The sequence below is a fragment of the Paracoccidioides brasiliensis genome, assembly GCF_000150735.1.
Source record: "Paracoccidioides brasiliensis Pb18 unplaced genomic scaffold supercont2.3, whole genome shotgun sequence".
NCBI classification, from domain to species: Eukaryota; Fungi; Ascomycota; class Eurotiomycetes; order Onygenales; family Ajellomycetaceae; genus Paracoccidioides; species Paracoccidioides brasiliensis.
Window position 1 is genome coordinate 430308 of NW_011371360.1, and position 26016 is coordinate 456323.

At 45.3% G+C, this 26016-nt stretch overlaps 9 protein-coding genes across 9 annotated transcripts; 6 read left to right on the forward strand and 3 right to left on the reverse strand.

Moving 5' to 3' along the window:
- Positions 1-43: 43 nt before the first annotated feature.
- Positions 44-1371, reverse strand: PADG_02529 (uncharacterized protein; the record flags this gene model as incomplete). Its single annotated transcript, XM_010760196.1, has 2 exons — positions 44-1194; positions 1284-1371. 2 exons carry the CDS (start codon positions 1369-1371, stop codon positions 44-46), a joined length of 1239 nt encoding a protein of 412 aa, XP_010758498.1.
- A 282-nt stretch (positions 1372-1653) lies between these two features.
- On the forward strand, positions 1654-2283 carry PADG_02530 (uncharacterized protein; the record flags this gene model as incomplete). The annotated part of the gene is made up of 5 exons (XM_010759721.1): positions 1654-1683; positions 1796-1867; positions 1982-2056; positions 2145-2177; positions 2257-2283. 5 exons carry the CDS (start codon positions 1654-1656, stop codon positions 2281-2283), a joined length of 237 nt encoding a protein of 78 aa, XP_010758023.1.
- Positions 2284-2997: 714 nt separating this feature from the next.
- Positions 2998-6980, reverse strand: PADG_02531 (uncharacterized protein; the record flags this gene model as incomplete). The annotated part of the gene is made up of 4 exons (XM_010759722.1): positions 2998-3273; positions 3363-4157; positions 4228-4596; positions 4656-6980. The coding sequence occupies 4 exons, from the start codon at positions 6978-6980 to the stop codon at positions 2998-3000; spliced, it is 3765 nt and encodes a 1254-aa protein (XP_010758024.1).
- Positions 6981-8293: 1313 nt separating this feature from the next.
- On the forward strand, positions 8294-9966 carry PADG_02532 (uncharacterized protein; the record flags this gene model as incomplete). Its single annotated transcript, XM_010759723.1, has 6 exons — positions 8294-8318; positions 8382-8485; positions 8572-8697; positions 8772-8815; positions 8912-8989; positions 9048-9966. 6 exons carry the CDS (start codon positions 8294-8296, stop codon positions 9964-9966), a joined length of 1296 nt encoding a protein of 431 aa, XP_010758025.1.
- A 2381-nt stretch (positions 9967-12347) lies between these two features.
- Positions 12348-14472, forward strand: PADG_02533 (uncharacterized protein; the record flags this gene model as incomplete). Its single annotated transcript, XM_010760197.1, has 2 exons — positions 12348-13877; positions 13942-14472. The coding sequence occupies 2 exons, from the start codon at positions 12348-12350 to the stop codon at positions 14470-14472; spliced, it is 2061 nt and encodes a 686-aa protein (XP_010758499.1).
- Positions 14473-16345: 1873 nt separating this feature from the next.
- On the forward strand, positions 16346-16977 carry PADG_11441 (uncharacterized protein; the record flags this gene model as incomplete). The annotated part of the gene is made up of 2 exons (XM_010760611.1): positions 16346-16765; positions 16846-16977. 2 exons carry the CDS (start codon positions 16346-16348, stop codon positions 16975-16977), a joined length of 552 nt encoding a protein of 183 aa, XP_010758913.1.
- A 2150-nt stretch (positions 16978-19127) lies between these two features.
- Positions 19128-19909, reverse strand: PADG_02535 (uncharacterized protein; the record flags this gene model as incomplete). The annotated part of the gene is made up of 3 exons (XM_010759724.1): positions 19128-19529; positions 19640-19734; positions 19813-19909. The coding sequence occupies 3 exons, from the start codon at positions 19907-19909 to the stop codon at positions 19128-19130; spliced, it is 594 nt and encodes a 197-aa protein (XP_010758026.1).
- A 166-nt stretch (positions 19910-20075) lies between these two features.
- PADG_11442 (uncharacterized protein) lies at positions 20076-21053 on the forward strand (the record flags this gene model as incomplete). The annotated part of the gene is made up of 2 exons (XM_010760612.1): positions 20076-20457; positions 20908-21053. The coding sequence occupies 2 exons, from the start codon at positions 20076-20078 to the stop codon at positions 21051-21053; spliced, it is 528 nt and encodes a 175-aa protein (XP_010758914.1).
- A 1641-nt stretch (positions 21054-22694) lies between these two features.
- Positions 22695-23739, forward strand: PADG_02536 (uncharacterized protein; the record flags this gene model as incomplete). The annotated part of the gene is made up of 3 exons (XM_010760198.1): positions 22695-23113; positions 23502-23596; positions 23705-23739. 3 exons carry the CDS (start codon positions 22695-22697, stop codon positions 23737-23739), a joined length of 549 nt encoding a protein of 182 aa, XP_010758500.1.
- Positions 23740-26016: the final 2277 nt, after the last annotated feature.

The window sequence follows — 26016 nt, forward strand, 5'->3', positions numbered from 1 at the left end:
GATCGATATTCGGCTAAGGAACCCGTTGTTCTTCGCAGCTCGATCAGTCCGGAACCTCAGCTTCAGATGCCGCTTCGGAGTGTCCTCCCATATTTTCCAGCCCACGCTGGCCCTGGACGTCGGTACCTGGTAGGAGATTCCTATCACCCGGGTTGAGCCCCGCCTCTGCCTTCAGTCTCTCGTAGTTCTCTCCAGCCTTTTTCAGCAGTGTTTGGATCTCCACTTCTCTAGCTGCGATCTCCACTTTCTCCTTTCGAAGTTCCTCCAGCCGCAGGACAAGCTGCACCTTTGAGCTCTCTACGGAGCTGAGGGAACTCCTCAGGCGAGCTAAGTTATCTGCAAGACGAGGGAGGGGAGTTATCTTAGGAGGTGTTTTTGATCGGGCGGGAAGACTCTCGTGGTCGCGTCGGAGACCGTCCATTCCGGCTCGAGTTTGTGCAGCTTCGTAAGCAGCTTTGCGTTCTGCCTCTGAATCGTCCGCCTCGGAAGATTCTTGCGCCTCATCAATCAGTTCCTTCATCTCCGCGCGTTCTTTCATTTGCTGCTCTCGTTCCGCCATTCTGCCCAGCGCGATTTTGCCATCTTCTACATACTCGTCAAACCCCTCCGCGAAATCTTCGTCATCCCGGACAAGCCTCGTTTCTAGTTTCTCCTCCTTTCGAGCCAACGACCAGCCATCATCACCAGTATCATCTAGGGAAATAAAATCCTGCTCGGGACCTTGTGCCTGTTCCATGGCAAGACGGGCGCGCCTCTCCTTTTTCTCGCGGATCTCAGCTTCAGAGGGAATGATGGATGGTCCCGAAACCTGAACAATCTCTCCAAATTTCGCCGAGATATCCAGCTGTCTTTCCCTCTCGTTCTCAATCGTATGCATCGATCCCACGTCCTTTGGGGTCGAAGGGGTGGAGTTGCGGAGTTCCTTGAGATAGTCTTGGTTATAGGTTGGGCGATCATCTTGCTGGCCGGCGCGGAAAGGTAGATGCTCAGACGAGGCTGAAGGTGTCCATGCACGGTGAAGACTGCTTTTCTCCAGAACGTGTTTCCTCGCTCCAATTCTTTTTGGGGTTATTACTTCGCCTTCATTCAAGTCGGTATCATCGGTCATGGAGGTCTCTCCGGAAGCAAAGGAGAGGCGCATTTTTGATTTCTGCTTCGGTTTGGTGTTTGGCCTCCGGATGACTGGCTCCGAATCTTTTCAATGTTAGCATAGGCACTCTCTCCTTCCCTCATCTGCAATTTGCATGATTTGTGATGTGTTGGGTGTAGTAGCTGATCCCGACCTTGTTCGCTGCCATTCTCCACGCTGTCTTCTTCTTCATCACCACCAACCTTGCGAGCCTTGCGACGATTGGCAAAAGGAGAACTCATGATTTCCCCTGTGAGCAAGGCCAAAAGAAAAGGTGCAAGAAATAGAAAATCAATTTAATTGAATTTAGGTGATCAAGAATATATAACTGTTTTCCATCGTATAATAAGCTCAAAAGCTAGCTAGCTACGTAAGCTAAACTTTCAGTCCGGGTCCCGGCAAATTATTGTTCCGAGGACGCAATCGCAATACGGTTCTTGCAGTGCATCTTCTCAAGCTCAAAAACAATCCGCATCAGATTTAATTTGAAAGGATCTTCACAACAACCCGGACTTCCTTTCAAAATGCCTCAAGCTCAGCCAGAATTAAAGAAGGTATGTCAAATTAAAAAATTAAAAAAAATAAAAATTGGCGTTTTCTCCGCGCAATTTCCCATGGAAGCTGAAAACTAACATGCCTCCTCCCCCCCTCCTTTGCACTTTTTAGTATATGGAAAAGCGGTTGTTCGTTCAAATCAACGGCAACCGCAAAGTCATCGGAATCCTTCGAGGATACGACGTACGAGCTTTCCCTTGCTCTCTCCCTCTTCTTCTTTGAAGATCCGCGTGGCGCTTCGTTTCCCCCGTTTTCTACAAAGCGCCAGCGAAAGCTGACATGGCGAGTGCAATACAGGTGTTCATGAACATAGTCCTGGACGAGGCCGTCGAAGAGAAGAGTGGAGGCGAGAAAGTGCGCTTGGGCATGGTGGTATGTTTTGAACAAACAGGACCTTTATGATAGCATATCCCCCCACATGTATGGGCTGCGTTAACTGGTTTATATTTATGTTCATTAGGTCATTCGTGGAAACTCCGTCGTCATGCTTGAGGTTTGTTCCCCATGCCTGCGGCATATCTGAGGGAATGGCAAGATGGAAATGGCTGACATTCTTTGACTTAATGCCACAGGCACTCGAACGGATTGGAGATCGATGATACCCTGCGACGTGTGCGGAAAATACTCCTGGCGTGTTTGGGCATGGGCTGTTCTCTCACATTTTCTTTTTACTTTTCCTTTTTCCTTTTTCCTTTTTCCTTTTTCTCTCCCCTTTTCCCTCGATAATGTTTTCTTATATTGCGATGGCTGAATAACATTTCATTTCACTTCAATTCGTGGTTCTAGGAGTTCGAAATCTTGGGAGGGAGGTTCCAAAAAAATATCCCGCATTAAAATACTATATCAAAATGGAGGGCATTCAGATCACTGGGAGAATATGCTCCCAACTTTTCTTTGTTACACTTAACCATGTAAAACAATGGATAAACCTTGTTTAGAAAAATGTAGTTTTAAATAGCTGGGGGTGGTTCAAAAAAAAAAAAAAAGTTAAAATATATATCGCCTGCACAGAGCTTCCCTTCTTCCTGACCAAGAAACAGCAAACAGCATTAAATCCCAGTGGCGCAAGCTTCATTCAGATCTTGCTTGCTCTTCATGACCCCGACCTACCTTGTTCCGCCAAAAAAAAAATAAATAAATAAAAAAAATAAATAAAAAACAAATACTCCGAACACCTGAAAGACTACATCATATTGACATAGCCATTGATAAAAAACAAACCCAGTGATGGCGCAGACGGCCAACAGAAAAATACTAACTTTGAAAAACTATTCAAGGTGAAAATCACGAAATAAATATGCAAAGTTAGAAAGTTAGTGAGCAAGCGTGGACGAGCCGGACTTGAACTTCAATTTCAGCTTGGGGATGGTTGTTGATTGCGGGGTGGGTTGTGTGTTTCCAGGGGACGAGGATAGAGAGAGTTTCGGGACTTTGAGAGTGAGTTTATGGCTAAGGGGCGGAGGGGCGGCGTCCTCCCGCTTCCTCTTGAGAGCACCGTTAGGAGCGGGAGGGGCCCCTCCTCCTCCTCCTCCTCCTTTCGATACAGCTGCGGTACGGAAACGGTCCCCTTTGAAGAATCGGAGCTTGCCCTGGTTTTCAACGTGTTACTTCTCACATACCCGATTACAGTTGAAATCAATTTGATCCAGTGGGTTTCGTTAACAACGGGGAAGCTTACACGTCCAAGATTTTCCATTTTCCAGTACCGAGGATACTTCAGAGAAACCATAATTTTATCGATGGGTTCGTATATGACGCTACAAATATCGACGAAACTGGATAGTTCCGCTGTGCCGACCACGGAGGAATTGCATGCTGCCCACAACGCCTCCTTTAAGGTTGTGTTGCCTCCAAGTTCCTGCTTCAATGCCTCAATCGCTCCGGGAACGGTTTGCTTGCGGGCAAGATTAGCCTGACGGACTTCCGTGGATGACTCTTGCTCGATGATCAGGTTGTTGGAATGTTCTGGTTTGTTTTCGCCGGTGCGCTCGCCGAAAGCGATGGCAGCTAGACCTCTACCGAAGGCGAGATGCAGGTTGTGTCGAATCCACGGAGACGGGTCCGTCGACATTACGTAAATAAACCAGGTGAGTAGCTCGGGGATTTGGAAGATGTCAAACTCAATCAGGATGTCGAAAGCATCTAGCCGAAGCATTTCGTAGGTGCCTGCTCTTGTATACTGGAGGAACTGCACGAGGTCCAACTCAATCACGCCGGCCTGCATAAACCGTCGCTGACATCCTATTGCAGTTCTCGCGTAGATGTTCTGAAAAGAGCTCGTCCACTCGTCCATTCGTCTATATCGGTCAATCTCTGCAATGCAATCTCGATCAAGTTGTTGTTCCGCTTGGCGCTCAAGTTCCATTTCCATATCGAAATCCATGTCAATGTTACGGGGTTCGTTTTCCTTTCGTCCAAGTAAAGCATCGCATATGGATTTCATGAGCGCCGCCACGTAATAACAATCCGAAATCTATTCATCGTATCAGTATCAGCAAATTCAATTCCCATATCCTAAATCGAAGAGTGCTGTGATGCCGTACCTCACTGTTGGAATTATCATTAAACTTTAATTTATCGTAGAGAAAGCGTTTCACCCTCATTGGTGTCTTTCCAGTGCTATCCCGAACCTGTGCGATGGCCTGGGGTATAGTGAGCTGGAGAATATAAGATGACCGGTCTGAAAAGTCGTTGGAACGAGTCATGGGAGAACCAGGCAAACAAAAAAGTTCCTGGAATGCGCTTTCAAGATGGAATAGGCCGATCCAGTCAACATCCTCTTTGGCATGTTTTACGAGAGCCTTGGCAGCCGCTGCTCGAATTCCATAGAAATATCGTCGATCCATAAGAGTACGTATAAAAATGGTTGATATGAGAGGATGCTCGCGCTGGGCAGCCATGTATTGAATTGACTGAAAACAGTTAGCATGATTGCTTATTCCTAGAAACAAGGGCTGGAATAGATGAATACCTCCAGCTGGGCAACAATATCTCTGTCTTGTTGTAGTTGAGATAGATACATGTACCCGGGCATAGTAAGTGACATTTTACATATCCACTCGAAATCAGCATCCATTCGAATCCACTCATAAGATTCCTGGCCCATTCGGTCCTCATCCTCTTTACTCCATTCAACGAGTTTCCATTTTTGAATCTCCTCTTCAGATTGGAGGACATCTCCCAAGCAGTAGAGTAAGACGTCATCTTGAAGCTCGGCATTTGGATCTAGACCAGATGCGGCAGCTGCACGTTCTTTCTGTCTCTTGTTGCGCTTCAGGCGTTTGTATTTGGTGTTATATGGTATGTCGAACTTGGTGACACCTTCTTTGATCTCAACGATATGTTCATACGGCGTCCCATCGGCTTCGTGTATTCGAATAGTCATAGAGCCTGTGAATACATGTTGCACAGCGCCTGCATAGACGTTTTTTATTTCCTCTTTAACATCTCTCATGAATGTCAGTTTATCTAGGTCTCGGACGGTGGGTTGTTCGGATTGAACTTGTCGAATCATCATTTCAACGACTAGTTTCTTTTTGTTGAACCGTTGGGTGGCTAAAAATCGAGGACAGCCAGCACCATACACCCACTGTTGAAAAAATTGGTCAAGTTTCGTGTGTCCCAACCTCTCACAGATCTTTTGAAGAAACGAAGTGGCCAAAGAACCGTTCGGAAGGTCACCCATTCTAGCATGCAAGAATATTCGGGAGATTATTCGGGAGATAGTCGCTTTCCCACTAGCTTTGGAAAGCCGCCGCTCCAGAATGTAGAGGACAAGTGGTGCTTTCAAAGCTATGAACTCGGCCTCTGAGGGATCCAATCGCAACAGTGGACCCATGTCGTAGATCGAAGGTCGTAATATGTCAAGGTCGCAAATTCTATCCGACATCTGCTTCAGTCGATACCTGTATTCGTTGTTGCCACATAACTTCTTCATGAATGTGTCTGTTATATAGTAAGAGATGCCAAAAATGGCCCAAGTGTCCGTGGGCTCCTTGGGAATGATGCTAACGCCTATCCACTGGGAAGCTAGCGAATGAACTAGACATCTGGTGGACTCGTAGATAGGATCGATTATATTCTCCGGGAAAAGAACACGATTGCTGCAAATGGATAGCGCAGCGGTCGCAGATGCGGATGAAGGGAGGTCATCGACGAAACACATTTTATAGCTGGTAAATGGGTACGACCCATAACTGAGAGAGAGAAAATCGATAGCTTTGGCCATTGGTAGACAGGTATTCCTGACTTCGTCTGCACGACCTGGAAGACAAAATGCGTGAACCGGTATAGCATTCTGTCCAAGTTGGTCATCCTCGTCGCTCTCGCGATATTCCGAGAGATTGACGTACTCGAAAGGTCCAACAGCAAAGCCAATCTGTTGCGCAGATACCGGGCTTGAGCAGGAGAATGACACTGTCTTCTTTGTTGGATCTTTGGTATCCATAATTTCGTCAGTCAAATTCCCCGAACAGGTCACGACCATATCTAACGATTCATCATCAGCAGATATCCCTAGTTTGCGCAATAACGCATTCCACCCCTTAGTCGCTCCGTTTGTTACCTGAGATTCTCGTCCCTTGGGATAAAGTGCATCCCCCAGGGTTCGGGGACAGCGAATCGATATATCCCACGTGCATCTTGAAGATATATCCTCAACGCACGGAAATAAAGAACATCCACCAATTGGTTCCAGCGAGTTGATCGTAAAGACGTGCGGGTAACGGCGATCACTGTTCTCAACCCCAACGAATTGTAAACCATCCTTTGGGCGATCGATGGTGAATTCCGCATTCACGGTCAACATTGTGTATTTTGGCAGCGATGTTTCCGTAGCCCTTGAGGCCAGCTGGCCATCTGCCGTGTCATCTGCACCGCCGCTAGTCCGCAGCGCCAGCTGCAGCTGTGCTTCCGCAGAGAAGGGATCCAACTCATCGATTCGGACAGACTTGGGGACCGTGACAACTAACTCGGGATCTGGGGGGTTCTTGAGAAGAGGTTCTAGTCTCTTGGAGAGTTTCTGGTGTTGATTGACGCCGTATAGTCGGAAGGAGTCGTAGGGGTTGGTATATTTCGTTGTCGGAGCTTTCCCACTGACATTCAACCGTTTCAGTTCTCCCTGGCGGAAATTTAGGCGGATGGTTTTGAGTTCTTTGCAGTGAGGTTGGATGGTAATTTCAGTTTTTCCTTTCAAACTCCGGTTCACGAAATCGATATCCAGCTCGACCTTCTGGTGGACTACGGAGAAGCCCAAGCCAGAGCGCGCAGGGGCTGAAGTTTCCACCACGCCATGCATTGTAGGCTTCAGTCAAAACGCGGCGCTGGTCGCGCAGTGAGTGTATCACAACCTCATAGCCAGCTCCAAGGGGGCACAGCTGTGCTTGTCTGCGGTCGTAGCGGAGGGATTTATTTAAAGGGTGGATGGCTGGAGTCCGTATTCTGGAGCGAGTTTGTCCTGTTGAATCTGCCAGCGATCTCTAAGCACGGAGAAACATGGTTTCTGCAAACAGAGTGGCGGCGCGGAAAGGATAAGAGAAGTCAACAGCAACACTGAGCGCGGGGTGACTGGGGAATTGGGGTTGATTGAGGTTGAGGTGAAGGAGCAGAAGCCCCAGAGAGCGGCGTTGCAGTGAATCCGATTGGCAGCAACTGGCCATTTGGGGCAATTTGCGGTTGGACTCTTTTCTTTGATGCTGTAACAGTCCCGGCGACCGCCGCCAAGCCACACTATTCCCTATGAAGTTAGTTGCCTGATTCAATTGCTTAGTAAGCTTGACGCAGTATTAACTAACTAGTTAGTCAACGAACGGATGTCATTGCATCGTCATAAAATCATCTTTCTACATAAGATCTGTAGATAGGGTTATAGAGGATCAACGGGAGTTAGTAGCGTGTCTTCGAGTTTTTGGTAGGGTCTATTAGGACGTGTCTACGGTGGCAACCCCTTATTCAATGTTGGGCATGAACCGCCCGGTAGCCGCACCACCTCACGTGATGTTCGCGTATATCAGTTAGCTGGCCAAGTTCCTTCCACCAATGGAAGACTAACCATCCCACATTAAATTACCCTATATCACGTGAATAAGAGATCAAGTAATGCTGTTTACTTACTGGCACCATCTATAAAAGAATACAGTATTTCAATGATCACTGGGAAAAGGAAATTCTCTGGTAAGAAAGGCCCTAACTCCTCAACCGCAATAAACAAACCTATCTATCAATGGAAACTTTAGATAACTTGACAATAGGCCAAAGAGCTGGGGCTTGCTGAGCTTACAGCTGGGTCACGTGGCGGGTAGACTAACAGCCTCGGCATCTCCGTGCTGAAATCTCGTGCTGACTAAAGCCGAACACCTTCTTTCCCAGGGGGTCAGATTATATTATTATTTACATATATTTTGGGTGCTCAACAACTACGACACGACTCTTTTTTAGGGGGTTTAGAGCATGGCTGCTTGGTGTTTTTGTGTCTTCTTATATATGATCCGCGTCGTCTTCTTTCCTGTCCTGTTTAATTGATACCAGCATGCTCTGAGTGGTGCCGCCCTTCTCCCCAAGAGACATCTCTCCCTTCCCCCCAAAAAGCGCCTCCCCCTGTCGTCGGCTGCCATGGACTTTCTCAAGAAAATTGCGGGTATATATATCCTCTGAGTCCTGGACGAACTTTTCTAACTTATTTTGTTACTGTTTCTTGTAGATGCCCAAGAATCATTATCGGAAGATGCATTGTCACATCTGAAAACATACAAATACTCCAGCGTCGACAAGTCTTTCATCTCCAGATATATCCTGAAGCACTACGTATGGCTCTATATAGACCCGGGCCCTTTCCCCCCCCCCTCCTACGTACCCAGACTAACGAACTACATATATACATACAATAACAGTGGAATGCTTTCGTCGAACTCCTTCCATTATGGCTCGCGCCGAATATGGTCACGTTGATCGGTTTCATGTTTATAGTTGGCAACCTGATACTTATGGAGATTGCCGTTCCAGATCTTGTCGGACCGGTATTGGCTCTCTCTATCTCTTCGTTAAATTTGACACCGTCCATGATGCTGATTTCGTCTGTTGTAAACGTTAGGCTCCAGCATGGGTATACTACAGCTTTGCGCTGGGGATATGGATGTAAGGAACGCACCCCTTCAAAAGATCTGGTCACTAGACGGATATGCAGTACATATGGATTCATTGATTGCTCTGATTGTTCTGACTATCCTCTAGGTATTCAACAATGGACAATGTCGACGGGAAACAAGCGAGGAGAACAGGCACCTCGAGCGGTCTGGGAGAATTGTTCGAGTGCGTTCCCCCAAACTAAGAAAGTAGAAAAGCAATAGCATCTAACAGGAATCACCAGTCACGGGATTGACTCCTTGAATTGTACCCTAGCCAGTCTTCTGCAGGCTGCAGCGATGGGTCAGGGCTCCACGAAGATCGGGGCCTTTACTACGCTTCTCCCCTGCCTCCCTATGTTCTTTTCGACTTGGGAGACCTACCACACCCACACCCTGTATCTTGGATATATCAATGGTCCGACCGAAGGGTTAATCATCGCAGTCATGATGATGGTAGCGTCAGGTTACTACGGGCCTCACATCTTTTCAAACAAAGTAGCAGATACTTTAGGCCATGCAAATGTGTTCGGGAATTGGACTTTCCAGGAGCTTTTCGTCTTTGTTCTCGGATTTTCGTTTTGGACTGCGCACTTCCCCGCATGCGTCTACAATGTGATACGCGTCCGTAAACGCCAGAAACAACCTGTTCTACCCGTATTCTTCGGATGGATACCCGCCACCGTTGCGTCCGTATCCGCCGTGTCTTGGCTATATTCGCCTTACTCGTCCCTTCTGAAGGACAACAGACTCGTCCTCTTCGCTGTCACAATGTGCTTCGTGATTGGGCGTATGACGACCAAAATCATCCTGGCACATCTCACCAGACAGCCATTTCCCTACTGGACAATACTTATAACTCCTCTCATAGGCGGTGCCGTGTTAGGGAACCTGCCGCGATTTGGGTTTCCTGCGATTAGCCCGTGGTTGGAACTGTTATACTTGCGCCTGTACCTGGTGTTTGCTTTTGTCACGTACATGCATTGGGCATACTTTGTCGTCAACAGAATCACGACTTACCTGGGCATCAACTGTCTAACCATTAAACAAGATAAGCCGAAGGCTAGGGAGCCTATCTACCGTTCATTCGGTGATGCACGTGTCGACATCCCCTTCAATGCTAGGCCTGACCCTTTCGCAGATTCAAGGGTCAAGGCCAACTAGGAGGGGTCTCCTTGCCCCACCAGGACGCCTCTGACCAACTCCGGCAATTATAGCTCGTCAGAGCAAGCCCGAACACTACCATGTCAAGGATTCCAGCACTGCCGTGGGACAAAAAGATCTCATATCGGGAGATATATGATGAGAAACTGTAATGGATACTTGATACGGAACCGTGACCATTTTTTGCGACAACCAGGACAAACTCCCCCTTACACTCTCATATATATACACCTCCCGCCGATATAAAACCCGAGAAAGTGTTTCTGTATTACACATTATCGCAATTACAAACACACGTGAACGCAGCTGAGTATGCATAGATTTTCGGATGAATTGTTCACTGTTAAAGATAGACGTCCATCCAGTTGTCATTCACGGTATATGGTGGTAAAAAAAGTTTTCAGTTTTTTGATACCCGCACTTAGACTTGGACTTGGACTTCTTACCCTAGACTTTGGATTGATTGAGGAACTTTTTTTGTCGGCTCGACAATTAATTTGATCTTGTTGCATATTGTTTTGCTTACTGTAGTAACATCTCACTGTTTGCTTTTCGATGTCGAGGTGAAAGCGGGCCTATTAATAACAACAACCTGGGTGTTGTTGATTTTCATTATTATCTTTCTTGACTTGCATTTGCTACATCATATTATTGTTATTATTAATATTATTAATATTATTAATATTATGCAATTTTATATAGTTATTACATATACATATAGGTTAATTATATTCAATTTGTATTGTCATTTACTAGGGATCAGCAAGCTGAGTATCATTTCTTACACTACAAAATAGGAAATGCTTCCATGTTATGTCCACTCTCAAAGGACCGCAAACCAGTTAACTAACGCCTTGTTAGAGTCTCCAATTTCTTCTTTGTGTCAAGTCCCTGATTTCGACTTGAAACCGCTGCGTGACGTCATAGAAAGCATATAAGAATAAGCTCTCTGCCCAAGTTCATCTCGAATATTTTATTTGGTTCTCACAACCTCCCCCTCCAGCAATCAAGAAAATGTCAGAGATTGTGCATTGAACTGTAGATGCTCAATTAAACCAAACCACCCCTTCTCCCCTTCCCGGGTGAGGGGTATACCATAAAATAAATTTGTTCTATTTATACCTCTTTGATATTGAGTGTCTTGTTTTGGTTTTCTTAATTTCGTCTTGTTCCAAGAAGGGAATTCGAGTGGGTTTTGCCACGTGAATATCATCTAAATAGTCCGCTCAGTAAGCCATTTGATAATAGATTATCATCTGGAACTATCTGATTTCTTTCGACTGTTGAGGAATGCTTTCAAAATGGAGGAAAATATTGTGATCTGTATTCGGTACAAACACCCACTGAACCCGAGAATACTTAACTACTACTTGGACTGAAGCCTTGATACCAATTAGTTAAAGGCAATGTCAACTTGAAAAAAAAAAAAAAAAAAAAACACGTCATTTCGCCTCGGGGAGAAAATTATCCCTAAATAAAAACAGTTGTAAAATCTTTCAAAATTAATTCATTCTAGACTCTTGTATGACGGGCGACTGGTTAATCAACAAAAGTGATAACCCCATAATTTTTTATTTTATTTTTATTTTATTTTATTTTATTTTATTTTTTGGGATAGATTTCACCAGCGTCATCCCTGACAGTGCTGGGTTAGGTGACACACCAAATGACGTGAAGTGTGGTCAAACTGATCTACTCCGCATCCACTTACCTTCACTCCTACGACATCCATCATATCTTTCAAGGTTTGACGGGCTTTCTGTGTAGCGATGCATAACTCTGTTCCTTTAATCCTCACCTATGACTGGCTCGCACGAGCTTTTAGCAGGTTGATATAAGGTTGCTGGCGTTGATGTGGATGCCTGGGAAAGAGGCCCTTGACTGGGATGTGACGTCGACCGCCTGCCAGGTGCTCATCTTGTTTGTGTTCGTTGTCATATTTTCAGGCTTTGAGGTTTGCGATTTATGACGATGTCGGGTTGTCTGGCGAGGCGGGCGGGCATATATATACACATCCGAAGGCGGCATTTCCCTGAGAGATTTCCTCTTGTTGATAATTTTTGTTTATCATGTTTTCAATTGAAAATATAACCAAATTTATTTGATCCGAGTTCTTTAAAGGTTTAAACATTACCCCTGTATTCTATTAGCATTCTATCCCGACAACCGGGCCCAATCATCAGCATATACATTTTTGATCGGCACCAAACCTCCTAAAGGCGTGCAAGAACGGAGTGGACGTTTTCCTCTATCCAACGTTTCTTCTTCCCTTCGAACAGTCACGAATCGAATCACCCGTTGGCCAATCGCAGCCCTCCTTCAACCACTATTTCTCGATACTAAATATGGCATCATCCTCAACACAAGCCTCGGCCCCAACCATGCCGAAGAAGGATTCCAACACAGGTGGTCGGGGAAAACAACAGGTGAAGGGAAAGGTTGAGAAACCGGCTAAAGATGTTTCTAATGACATCGCGAATGACGACCATGAAGCAGAAGATGATGTTGATCAACCAACTGAAAGTGTTACGGAGCACCCAACTAGCGATGACCACGATGCCGAAGGAGAGGTTGACCAAGCAACTAAGCACGTCCCTGATGAACCAGAAGACGAGGGCTGCGATGTCAAACGCGATGTTCAACCACCAACTGAAGACGTCACTGAACCGCCCAAAAACGTTACTGATCATGCTGAAGAGGCAATAGACAAGCCCGAAGCGTCGGACGTGTCTGGCCTAAAGAAACTGGCCGGTCTTGTCCCAAACAAGGTAGGAAATGTAATGGGTCCTGATGACATACCTATTGCGCGATTGGTTGAGGGGAATCCCAAAGAGCTGGCGGGTAAAAAGATTGACGAGAAGGGACGTATCTGGAATGATTCAGGGAAGCCCATCGGTCGAGTTGAGATGATACCCGAGGACGAACGGGAAACAAAGGCAGAGGGCCCATTTGCCGGACTTGGAGGATTGTCGGTCGTCGATGGGGGTATGGTCGAAGATAAAAATGGCAATGTCGTTGGCAAGGTTGTTGATGGCGACGCAAAAAAACTATTGGGCCAAAAGGTGGACGAAGATGGGGATATAACAGATAAATATGGGAATGTAAAGGGACATGTGGAGCCTTATGAACCACCCGAGGAAGAGCAAGTTGAGGAAGATTTGTCTGCATTGGCGGGTAAAACAGTCAACAAGGCGGGTAACGTTGTAGACCAGTCTGGAGTCGTTATCGGCCGTGTTGTTTCCGGTGATCCCAAGAAGCTTGCTGGGAAGAAGGTCGATGAGAAAGGCCAGATCTGGGGAGATTCGGGAAAGGTCATCAGCAAAGTTGAATTGATCCCTGAGGGAGAACGGGAGAAGCCTGAGGGGCCATTCTCAGGATTCGGCAGCCTCACAGTTGCTAAGGATGGTGTTGTTCATGACGGCTCGGGAGAGATAGTTGGGCGCGTCATTGAAGGGGATACGAACAAACTTAGGGGTCGAAATGTCGACGAGGATGGCGATGTCATCGATAGGGCTGGAAATGTCCTTGGAAAAGCCGAGCGCTGGGAGCCAGAGGAAAAGATATTGGATATTAACCCAATGTCTGGTCGCAAGATTAATAAAGAGGGTGAAGTGCGTGATGCAGATGGCAATCTGATTGGGAAATTGACAGAAGGGAACTTAAAAAACCTCATTGGGAAGTCTATAGACGATAATGGATATGTTGTCGACAATGCGGGGAACAAAATTGGAGAGTGTACTTTATTGGAAAACATTCCTGACGAAGTTCCCGAACCCGAGCCCGAAATTCCCCAAGAGCAGCTCGACGCTGAGAAGCAAGAGAAAGAAGACAAGGAGCTGGCTAAGAAAATGTGTGCCATCGTACAACAGACCCTCGACAAGGTCGGGAGCGTTTGTAAGATGATCAAAGAGGTTAGTTAGCGACCAACTTCAAAACCCATTCGGCAGAAATAGTTTGCTAACAAAAGTTATACAGTACACTGAAACGGCAGACAGAACACCCAAGGAGGAACTTGACGAGGAAGATCTCGTGCAAAAAGTCAAGCCTTTGATCGAGGAAGGAAGCGGTTATTTGCAAGAATGCAACGGAGCTCTTCGTGCACTCGATCCAGACGGACAGATGGCTGCCAAAGCGAAATCGAAGGCTGCGTGGCGTGAAGCATCTCCAGAAGAGCATCAGCTGGCGGAACTCCTCAAGGAACTCACGTCGACTGTTGTCACAACTATTGACAATGCGAAGAAGAGAATTGCCGGTATGCCCCATGCTAAAAAGAAGCTCAACCCACTCTGGTGCCTGCTGAGTGAACCTCTCTTCCAAATCGTTGCAGCAGTTGGTCTCCTCCTCAGTGGCATCCTTGGTTTGGTGGGCAAGCTACTTAATGGTCTTGGGCTAGGCGGATTGGTGAACGGACTTCTTGGGGGGTTGGGAATCGACAAGCTCCTTTCGGGGCTGGGTCTCGGGGGTCTCACAGACGCTTTGAATCTTGGTGGTGATAAGAAGAAATAATGACGTTCTTTGCGTAATGATAATGACGATGATGCTTTGCTGTTCCCCATATTCCCTTTGCATTCTGCTTTCCGTTCTGACTTCTATTTCGCCTTCCCGTTTTATTTTCGTCGTGTCATAAATTGTAAAATATGCCTTTCAAAAATATCCGCTTTTATGAGTTGTGTTGAGTTGTGTTATTGAGATCATATCAACCTTCCATTATGCAATAGGGATAAATTGAAATATATTCAGTATGGAATAACTTGTCAATCAACTGTCATTCAGACGCGTTTGGCTAGACGATACGTGCCATCCGCTACTTCAAAGTGTGTCTTTTTGGTCTAAATGGAATGGAGGAGAGTTGAGACTGATTTTCGCACTTCCGTCAATAGTAATTAGGTTGTGAGAGAAGACTTCGCGATAACCTCTCAAGGGAACCTTAATAGAGAGTTCCAACCTTCCCATCTGCTTGGCTCTGCTCGACATAGAGTTGGTTGCCGGGCCTCGGTTTAGAAACGACATCAAGATGAAGTTTCCTCTGGATTGTTTACCATGATGTCAAGAAAGTCAAGGCCGTGGACAATGCCAAAATCGACAGGAGGAATCAGAATTCCTTTCCGTCGGTAAGCCAATTTTTCTGTCATCTTGAACTTCGTCATAACAGCTTATCGATGTACAATCCGAAGGAATGGATGTTTCATCAGCTCACGAGCCGTCCTCCTCTCCTCCGGAAGCCATTGGAGCATATCCCTAACAAAGGAAAGGAACAACTCCAAGAACGAAAACGTACGCCTTCGCAATGGGAAGGGGCAAGTCTTCGGTTCACAAAACGTTGCTGGAGCATCCACAGCGGTTCTCGCATCGGATCATATACAAGGCACAGATGCTTTCCTTCAGGACCATCTGCTTTAAAGCCTTCAATGCAAGTTCGTATGATGACGCAGCCACGGTGTGAAGGGTTTTGCCTCGCAATTAGCTGCTCAATAACACGCTCACGACGAACATCATTTGAACGGCAGCTATTTACTATTTTGAGCGGCACCGGCCGCTCAGACTGCCACTTGTACCTGTAAAATATACATTCATTCCCCGTGAGTATAACTTGAAACATTGCCTGGAGGGTTTAATGTACGACAACAAACAGACCGACCGCATTATGGTCCATGATATATACCTCGTCATATTTCGTGATAGCCAGACGGTTGAAGAGGCTCCACAACCAATCTTTACCAGCAGCTAGTGGCGATTGGCAAGTATATCACCGGGGTGTTATGGGTGGAGATAGTTGGGATTATAACCCGGAGAGCTCTCCTCGTCAACTGGTTCATGCCGGGGAATCGATGACAGAACGCTGGCGGGGAGGAGGAGAGCCCTCTTGGTAAGGGAGAAGAACATGCGCTTTGTGACATAATTTCTTGACCGTAGAGCAATCATGAGAAAAGATGGATATCATTTGACATCCTCTGTGGCGTGTGGTGGAAAGAATATTTAAGTTCAAGGAGCTTGGAGTTGCCCCTGAATCACGTGAAGCTATATCTAGGTCTGTCTGGGGATTTTTGAAGTTGAGTGTTGGGGTAAAGTATTGAGAAGATAAAAAGTTCTTGCAAGCCCGATAAAATAAAGATGAGTAAACATTGATTTGACACAAATGTCTAGATGGGAGGAGTGAAACACAAGAGGAGGTGGAAAAACCAGCCCTGTCAGACTGAAGAGCTCAAATCTCTCTCAGTGCATTTAGCGGATCTTAAAGAGTAACGTGACTTAACCACTAAATGAGCCGTACCACTAAATTGTTGGACGTCTGAAGTTGTTGGAGCCTAGGCTCCAACATAAATGAGCCGCGTTTTTGCGACGCGCTGCAATTTAATTCTTCAACTTCCACTGCTTTGAGATGCCAAACAAAGAAACTATTCAACTTGCAATTAAGGATTTAAGAGCTGAAAAGGTCAAAAATTACACTGCAACTGCTAGGAAGCACTCAATTAATAAGGAAACACTGCACTGGTATTATAATGGCTTGCAACTCATGCAGGATGAAGCAGCCTTCCAACATAAGAAGAAGCTCTCAAATCAGCAAGAACAAATGCTTCTGCTTCATATAGAGGAGTTTGCAGCTCACAGCTTTGCTCCTACACCTCAAATCATTCAAAATCTCATTGTGGAAATCATCAAAGAACCTGTTGAAATCCACTGGGTGAGATGTTTTACTGAGTGCTATAAGCCTCAAATTCAAAGAATTCATGTCCATGGCATTGATCAAAAACACAAGATAGCAGATAATTCTACTCATTTTGAGCATTATTTCCAGCTAGTATTTTGATCTTTTGCTTGTTTTCTTGCATTAAGTTCTCTATAGACTCTTGCTAACTATTTTGCTGTGTGACTACATAGTTGAATGAGAAGATCAAAAAATACAATATTGAGCCATCAAATATCTACAATTTTGATGAAAAGGGCTTCTTAATTGACATTGACCAGGCTACTAAGCAGATCATTCCAGTTGAAGCTATGAAGGCAAAGTGAATTACTGCAGTTCAAGACAGCAGCTGTGAATTCATCTCTCTACTCACAGCAATACATGCAGATGAAACAGCTCTTCCACCCACTCTTATTTATCAAGAAGAGTCTCATGATATGTTGGATACATGACTAGAGGATCTGAATGAGGATAATACAGCTTATTTTGCAGTTTCTAAAAAAGATTGAAGTAATGATGACTATGAGCTTAACTGGCTGAAGTGAATCTTTGATGAGCATATCAAGACTAAAGTAGATTACAGAAGATGTCTTCTTATCCTAGATGAACACTCTTCTCATGTTAATATGAGATTTATTGATTTTGCAGATCAAAATCAAATCCTTCTTGCAGTACTGCCTTCACATTCAACTCACTGACTGCAATCTTTGAATGTTGACATCTTTAGTCCTCTAGCAGAAGCATACTCTCACAGCATCAGTAATCTTCTTTGCAGTGGATTTGAATTCATTCAAATGACAAAAAGAAGCTTTTTATCAGTCTTCAATTCTGCATGGGATCAGTCTTTAACAGCTAAGAATATTCAATCCACATTTGCTGCCACTGATATTCATTCTTTTACTCCTGAGTGTATTCTTCACTGATTTACAAAATGGCCTATATCTCCAGTCAATTCAGCTTCAACTGAGATTGCTACACCTACAACTACCCATGCTCTTCAACATGATATTAAGAGAATTCAAATTTGGCAGAGCCTGCTCTCTAAAGACATGGAAAAGATCATACATGCTAGTGAGAAGCTTGTCTTTGAAAAGAAGGTGCTTGTGCATGAGAATAAGGCTCTAATTAAAGCTTTATGCAATGAAAAGAAGTGATGACAGTGTGGAAAGTCCTTAGATCTATTGGATCCAGAGCAGCAGCCTGGCCAGGCTCAATTCTTCTTATCATCCAAGGTTCAACAAGCTCATGAGAGGATTCAGGAAGCAGATCATAAAAAAGAAGAGAAAGCTGCTCAACAAGCCCAAGAGCAACTTCAACATGATCTCTGAAAAGCACATGAAGCTGAAGAGGCTCAGCAAAAATGAATTGAATGACAAGCAGCTCAGACAGCAGCTCACAAAGCCTGTGAGAAAGAGAAGGCTAAAAAGACAGAGCAGCACAAAGCTCAGCAGCTTGCTAGAGAGGCTAAAAAGGCTCAGCTTGAAGCTGAGAAGCAAGAATGGACTCATACTCACACTGCAAAGTGAAAATCAGTCAGTTCAACTACAGCTACTTCAAAGCAACAGCAGAAGCAGGCACCTACAGTGGATTCTAATCCTTTAAACCCTATCTGACCTTCCAGTCTAGGAAATGAGGTCAACCTCAATCCCCCAGAGCAGCTTACTACTGCTTCTACTACTAATTCAGAAATTGACACTCCTTTGATCAATCTCCTTACTCCATGCTAGATCTCCCGTCATGGCCGCGTTCTTCAGCCAAGCACACGTCTATTTTATTAAACCACCTATTTTGTATGGAACTAGAGAATACTCTCATTACTATTTAATAATCTAATTAATATTTATTTCATTGTTGTGGAATTAATTAGATTCTAGCAAGTTGAGGCAGTTTTGCTGAGAGCGGCTCGTTTAGTGATATGGCTCATTTAGTGGTAAGTCACGTTAGTTATCATATTACTCGACATTTAACGGAATGGACAGTAAATTACACAAAACGTATATAAAAGCCCCCATAGGTGGAAATTATGTATGCGTTTATGCATGCATCCTTACGCAGAGGTTTGTATGGTTGAACACACGGTCTGAGAGCTGAGAGCTGAGAGCTGTAGGTGGGACGAACTGAGTGAGGAAACGAAAGGAAATAACAACATTGAACCATATATAAAATATAACATGAAATATACAAACATTCCGGAAATACACAATGAGGGCCCAAAACACGTATCGCTAACCATGTTGTAAGGAAAAAAAAAGAGTGTACCTCGACGGAACAAGAAACCGGCTGATTTTCCTGAAAGCAAGCAGCAAAACCGCAAGAAATAGATATATAAGCAAGGGACATATAGCTGACGTAAACAGTAACAGAAAAAGATTAATTATAATTAGTAAACGGTTTCTTCCCAAGAACCAAAAAGAGAAATAATAAAAAAAAACCCCCTACCCATTATTTCCCCCCGCTTCAACCAAACGACAAAAACCTACACAACCATCGAAAACCCAGCCAAAAACACCGCAACCAAGATCCCAACCCCATACACCTGCCCAATCTCCAACACCAACCCTCTCACCGCCCCATTCCTGCCACCCTTCGGTGCCATATTCGGATTCCCCCCAAGACCCGTATCAACCACACCCGTCCCAGAGGGCGCAGAGGTGTTCGTAGCACCGCTGGTGGCTGTGGAGGTAACGCGGGTGGGGTTCTGGGCACCGCAGGGGTTTTTTTCGCGGCAGTTGCTTTGGCAGCGGGAGTCGCCGCCATCACAGGCACTGACGCACCTGTTGTTCATTTCTGTGCAGATGTAGTAGGGGAGTGTTAGGGTGAAATTGGAGGCATTGGGAGTCATGCCGTTTGAGCAGATGCAGGAGAACGTTAGGGTCAGCTGGAGGATTGGGGATGAAGGTTAGTGGGTTTGGTTTGGGGTGGGGGTAGGGATATATACATATATATATATATATATATATATCGTGGGGTTGTTGAGGGGGTTCATACTGGATTACATTCGTTTTTAAGTGGCTCCCCGGTTGCGTTTGGCAATTGCAGGCATATCAGCGGGCAGGAGGACACTTGGTTTCTGCACCATATGTCTGTAATTTTTCCGTGGATTAAGGTTACAACGAAGCGTCAACCAGCGGGAAGGTGGTAAGTTGCTAGAGCTGACAAACCTCTTGTTCCTAGTGGGATGCTACTGGGATCCAAGCCTTGCGAGATGGAGAGGCTCGCAAGAATAGAGACGGTCAGGAGAGCGGATAAGACGAGCATGATTGGTTGTATGTAAATGGGAAGCTATGCTATGCAGGGGACAATGAGATCGAAGATGGCTGCGGAGAATAATGTTAGATTTTGAGAAATATACATAAGTGAAGATCGAAGGGTTTGAATTGGTAATAGAACCGGAGTGCTGTACCTGCTGTGTACAGGGAGGAGAATGGGAAAGCGGAGGAGGAATTGGAGGGAAAGAGAAAGCTCTGTACGACTTAAACGAGAGTGGAGAAAAGAAGATGAGGAGGAGATCATCAAACGAGTGACTGTGAAGCGGGAGATTGGGAAAGACAGCGAAGGAAAAGAGAAGAAAGAGAGAAAGAGTATCGAGAAGAGTTTAGAAACAGAAAACAAGAAGCGGAGGAAAAATAATAGACACAGACAGCAGCCGCCCGAACAAGGGGATTGGGTGTGGGGAGTAAAACTTAAAATGTCAGGGAGGCTACGGGATACAAAGTTGGTAAAGCCTAAAAAGGTGCCTAAAACGAAGCCTGAAAGACTTTGGCTACCTTCTTCCCAACCGTTCCAAACTCCAAATAAAAGTCTCGGTTAACTTGTGATAACGATTGATTTCCTGTATCCATATTATCTAACAAGAAAGTGAATGTCTATATCTGGCAGTAAAGCTTGAGCAGGCTCTCTCCCCAAGACACGCTCCACGCCCAGACAATTCTTCGATGGGCATGGCGCTCTCCCTTGTGCGACAAATTCTGCAGCTTATCCCAGCACCAAGGTCATGATAGACGTTATCTATGCAGAAACTTCCTCCACACTGCCCTGTGAACCCTGGCTAACGAACGACCCTTGCATCCCCAAATCCCTGGTAGAGCAGGGGATGTCTCACCGTCACCACTCGATCAACGATCCCTGACTTCCATGGATCCCATGTGATGTTCCGGGTATCGCTGAGCCAGCTGCTGATTGGCCAAAGCTATACCCACTGGGGAGGAAACGGGGGAAGCTTGGATGTGGCGCTAGCCTTGAAATGGTGGTTATAGAAAATTTAAAATTCCAGGCTGTGCCCGAGGTTTGTAAAGCGGAGCAAATAAAGATGAATGATACATCGGCGTCTAGGATGAGGCGGAGGGGCAAGGGACACTCGGCGAAAGGATGCAGGAGAGGGATTTCGAAGCGACCTCCATAGATGCTATGTTATATCTTAGGATCTATTAAAAATATTTTTGGATCCTTATGATTCAGGGATCTCTATCCCCCCATTCCTCGAGTCCCAAGGCAATCGTTTACATGCCAAAATTAAAATAAGTAAATAATAAGTAAAATAAAATATAACTGAAACAAGAGACGCCTGGATGGATGGACTAAATGGACGTTCAGTCGACGTTTTCAGAGGCAACCCCCCTCCGGCTTTTTTTGTTTGGGGGGGGGGGGGGGGGGGGGGGAAGGGGGGTTTGGGTTAAAGGATAACTAGTTATCGTTTCACGTTCGCCAAATTCTTCCGTCTTCAAATCCATACCTCGTGGTCAACAAAAAATCTCAACCCCTCCTCCTCACACACCGTTTTCACCCTCTGCTCCACTGCACCACTCGGCAGCGGAAACGGAAAGTTGACACGTCGTTTAGCCAACAAACTAACTCATGATTATCGGTGGGTCAGTCGATAAAGCCGAGTCTGGGGCCTTGTCCGGGGCCTTCCGTAAACTCAGATCAAGCGGGGGAGGGTTGGGAAACGAATTGCCATTAGGAGAATTATAAGTGGGTTTTGGTTTAAAGAGTGTCGGCGATGGTAATTTGTTTTGTTGCAGCGATGTGAAATGTCCGTGTGACGAGGAAAATTGCTGACGGTATAATTTTTTTTAGTTTGCGAGTATATTTATATATATTATAACTGGTTTAACTACTCCTTGTTTTTCATTTGGAGAAACAAGAAAAAATGGGTATTTAGACCGTTACTCGTAGACGGTTCTCTCTCTTTTCTGTCCTTTCTCCCGCACACTTCACTATCCACCATATACCTCGTCTATATCTCCATGGACATTCTGTGAGGTACGTGCAGGGAGTGTCTTTCTTTGGCTCCTCTTAAAACATCAACCTACGACGCTCAGTTGTTGCGCTTGGGTTTGTTGTGAAAGCCTTCAAGCCTGTGAGTCCGCCAAGAAATAATGCAACTGTGGAAGAGGCAACTGTCCCCCTCCCATCCTCAAATACGGTTCTGCTGGAATGCTTGTGTAATAATTTGGGACTTCGAAATCTATCGTATATATATACCTATTGCCCCTTTTTACCAATGGACGGAGAGCGAACTCCAAATGCGAGATCACGTGGAAGCTACCAAACTCAATTTCTTCACGGGCCGGTAAAAGGTCCCGCGTCTGTGATTGGCCAGCTATCATTCGGCTAGTCAATATAGGGGTTAGTTAACTTTTCACGTGGGCGCATTCTTCGAATGCAACTTCGAGGGTCAAGTTTGATTTTGATGACGATTTCTCTCATCACCATCCAACAAACGGAGTATCTTTGTTGCCGTGGGGCTGATATATCGGTTCCTATTAATGTATAATTAACAATCAGGCTCATAATACCACTTAAAATTCTTCTTGTAAGTTCAGATCTCTTTCTTGAATATCAAATCGCTGACAGATGAGATAGATTGACTACCCGCGACCACAATCGTGACCTGCTGCAGCCTCCGCTGCCACCATCCATATGACTACGACTAGATAACTTCCTCCATTACCCCCGAGATCCGCATCATACGCTCTATTGACCGCTGCCCCAAATTCCCCACTCCGACCTATCAACCAAATAACTCACTTCACATCCCTGCATGCAGCAACACCAGGAACAGAACCAGAACCAGAACCACCGACAAAACTACTTTCCCGTCTCCCTCTTCAACACCACCACCACCGCCGCCGCCGCCTACAACCTTAAACTCCCAGACCCACCACCTCCACCATCAACATCAACATCGTCATCCCCTGTCACCCCGCCCAACTGGCTTCATCAGCACCACAGTAATGCGCCCCAGGCTTCTCTAGACGCCTCCACCACCATGCATCGAACCTCTCTCATTCGTCTGGAAGACCACACGGAGGATCCGGCGAATGAGGCGAGTAAGGGGTTGTGGGCGCGCAGTGTGACGATTGATGATTATGTTGTTGTTGGGGGGAAGGGCGGGAGGGGCATGGGCATAGGTATGGGCAAGAGCAAAGGCATGGGGATTGGTGGGTTTGGGGTTGGGGCGTATGTGGTTTGGGTTTGTAGGATTGAGACGCTTGAGGTTGGTGTCTTTTTTTTTTAATTTTTTTTTAATTTTTTTTTATCTATTATTATTATTATTATTATTATTATTATTATTATTTTTAAACTTTATCTTGCTGTGAAGCTTGTAGTCTGTCTTTGTTGGTTTTCTGCGGCTTTGCGGATTGATTTTGCTCACGCGTTATTTTTTTTTGGGGGGGGGGTGATAGGGTGGTACCATAGTGGTTCGGATGAGGTATGTAAACTCTCTCGCTCACTCTCTCACTAATTCCCTCTCTCTATAAAAGGAATATCCAATTCGAATATCCTCGAGAATAAATATGCGAGACTGACACCCGGTACCCAAAAAAATTAAAAATAAAAATAACAGATACTCCGAATTCGACGACCTTCGCTCCAAACTCGCCGCTGCTTTCCCATATGCTAAATCCGCGCTGCCCCAGCTGCCGCCCAAGAGTGCAATCTGTATGTCTCTTTCCTTCTTCCCTCGCTGTCCCGACTCCTATTGCGTTCTGTCCTATTTTCGTACCTGGTGAGTGAGACTAAATCGTACGATTTCGAAGTTAAATTCAGCCCCGAGTTCCTGGAAACGAGACGGGTTGGATTAGCATATTTTTTGAAGTGAGTTTTTTTTTTTTTTTTTTTTTTTTTTTTTTTTTTTTTTTTTTTTTTCCCTTCTTCTTTTCAAAATTTCTTCTTAGTGGTTTTCTGGGAAGTTACTTACTCCTTTATGTCTTGTTTCATTTCAGCTGCGTGCTCCTTAATCTGAGTTTTCCCGGTTCTGCTGTGCTGAAGGAAGTGCTGTTCAGTCATGCTGGGTGATGAGACCCTCTCATACGTCCGGCTTTTTATCTCTTCTTCAATTTTTTTCTAATTTAATTAGTATATATATATATATATATATATACCCTTCTTCAAGTTTTTTCATTCCAGTTAATCTTTGGGGGGCATAGAATAATTGGAGCCAATCCCTACAGAAGTTGAGAAAATGATATTGTTATTATATTGCTCAGAACTTATTGTATCCAGGCAATGCACGTGCAAAAACAAAGATTAGCTCTTTCAGATTTTGGAGGATTACCTAATTGGTTCCAGTAACGTAATCAATAAGCGAGTCGGCCACATAAGCAAGTAGGCCACTTTTCATCTCATCTCAGAACAACATCTTTATCATCAAAAATGCCAACCACACAAAGAAATAAAGCCTTTACTCAGGAAGGAAGGCTTCTTTTAGCCATTCAAGCATTTAAAAATGGTCAAATTTCAAGTGTACGAGCTGCAGCAAAGCTGTATGATGTTCCACGTTCCACCTTAGGTGATCGGGTACATGGTCGTACAGCACGCGTTAACACTCCCCCAAAGAACCGGAAACTTAGTCTTACAGAGGAAGAATCTCTTGTTCAATGGATTCTGGCCATGGATGAGCGAGGTGTGCCACCCCAGGTTGCAGCTGTATGAGAAATGGCCAATCTCCTCCTTACCAGTCGGGGATTCAACCCCCCACCAACAGTGGGTGAATGCTGGGTATGAAACTTTGTCAAATGCCATGAAGAGCTGAAATCCAAGTTCTCCCGCAAGTATGACCATCAATGTGCACTATGTGAGGATCCTGAGATTATCTGTGGGTGGTTTAGGCTCGTACACAACACCATTGCAAAGTATGGGATTCTGGAAGATGATATCTACAACTTTGATGAGACTGGATTTCAGATGGGGGTTATTGGGACTGCCAGAGTGGTTACTGGGTCTGAAAGAGCCAGGAATCCCAAGCTTGTACAGCCTGGAGATCAGGAATGGGTGACTGTCATTGCTGGAGTCAATGTCTCTGGCTGGGCTCTGCGTACAATGATTATTCTCAAGGGAAAGATGCATCAGTCCTGTTGGTATGAGGCTGAGGGACTGCCCAGGGATTGGGTGATTGGAGTCAGAGAGAATGGCTGGACAAATGACCAGCTGGGCTTGTACTGGCTGAAAGAGGTGTTCAACAAGGAGACCCTACCCCATACGAAGGGTACACACTGACTGTTGATTCTGGACTGGCATAGAAGCCATGCCTCTGCTGAATTTGATCAATTCTGCTCTGAGAATCAGATCATTGCTCTCTATATGCCACCTCATTCCTCTCATCTTCTCCAGCCATTGGATGTTGGCTGCTTCTCCCCTCTGAAAACAGCATATGGATGACAGGTGGAGAATCAGATGCGGCTTGGGATCAATCATATTGACAAGGAGGAGTTTCTGGCCCTATATCCTGCAGCTCAGATGCAGGCCCTGACTGAGAACAACATCAAGAGTGGCTTCAGGGCAGCTGGATTGGTTCTGTATGAACCTGAGCAGGTTCTCTCACATCTTAATACAACAACGCATACTCCCCCCCCCCCTGGGACCTCCCACAGCTCCCAGGCCTCCTGGGCCACCGCCACACCACATAATGTACGTCAATTGGAGCAGCAGACTGAGAAGGTCAAAAAATATATCAAGTGCTGTACACAGAGTCCACCCAGTCCAATCAATCGAGCCCTGAGTCAGCTGGTCAAGGAGTGTCAAATGGCAATGCACAGTGCTGCTATTTCTAGCAGCTGAAAACAGAGAGTTAAAAGCTGCAAATGCCAAACAAAAGAAGAAGTGGGAAAGAGGCCATACATATGTAGCTCAAGAGGGTGCTTTAGGGGTTGAAGAAGGCTTGGATCGCGTACAAAGCATCAATGAATGGAAAAGAGGGGTGATTGAGGCTGCTGAGTCCCAACCACAAAAACAGGCAGCACCACAGTGTAGTGTATGTGGGATTACTGGGCATACTGCTCATACGTGCTCTAGGCATATAGAAAATAATTGATAATATAATTCTTTCTCTTTTTCTTTAATGATTGAGGCATAGATGCATT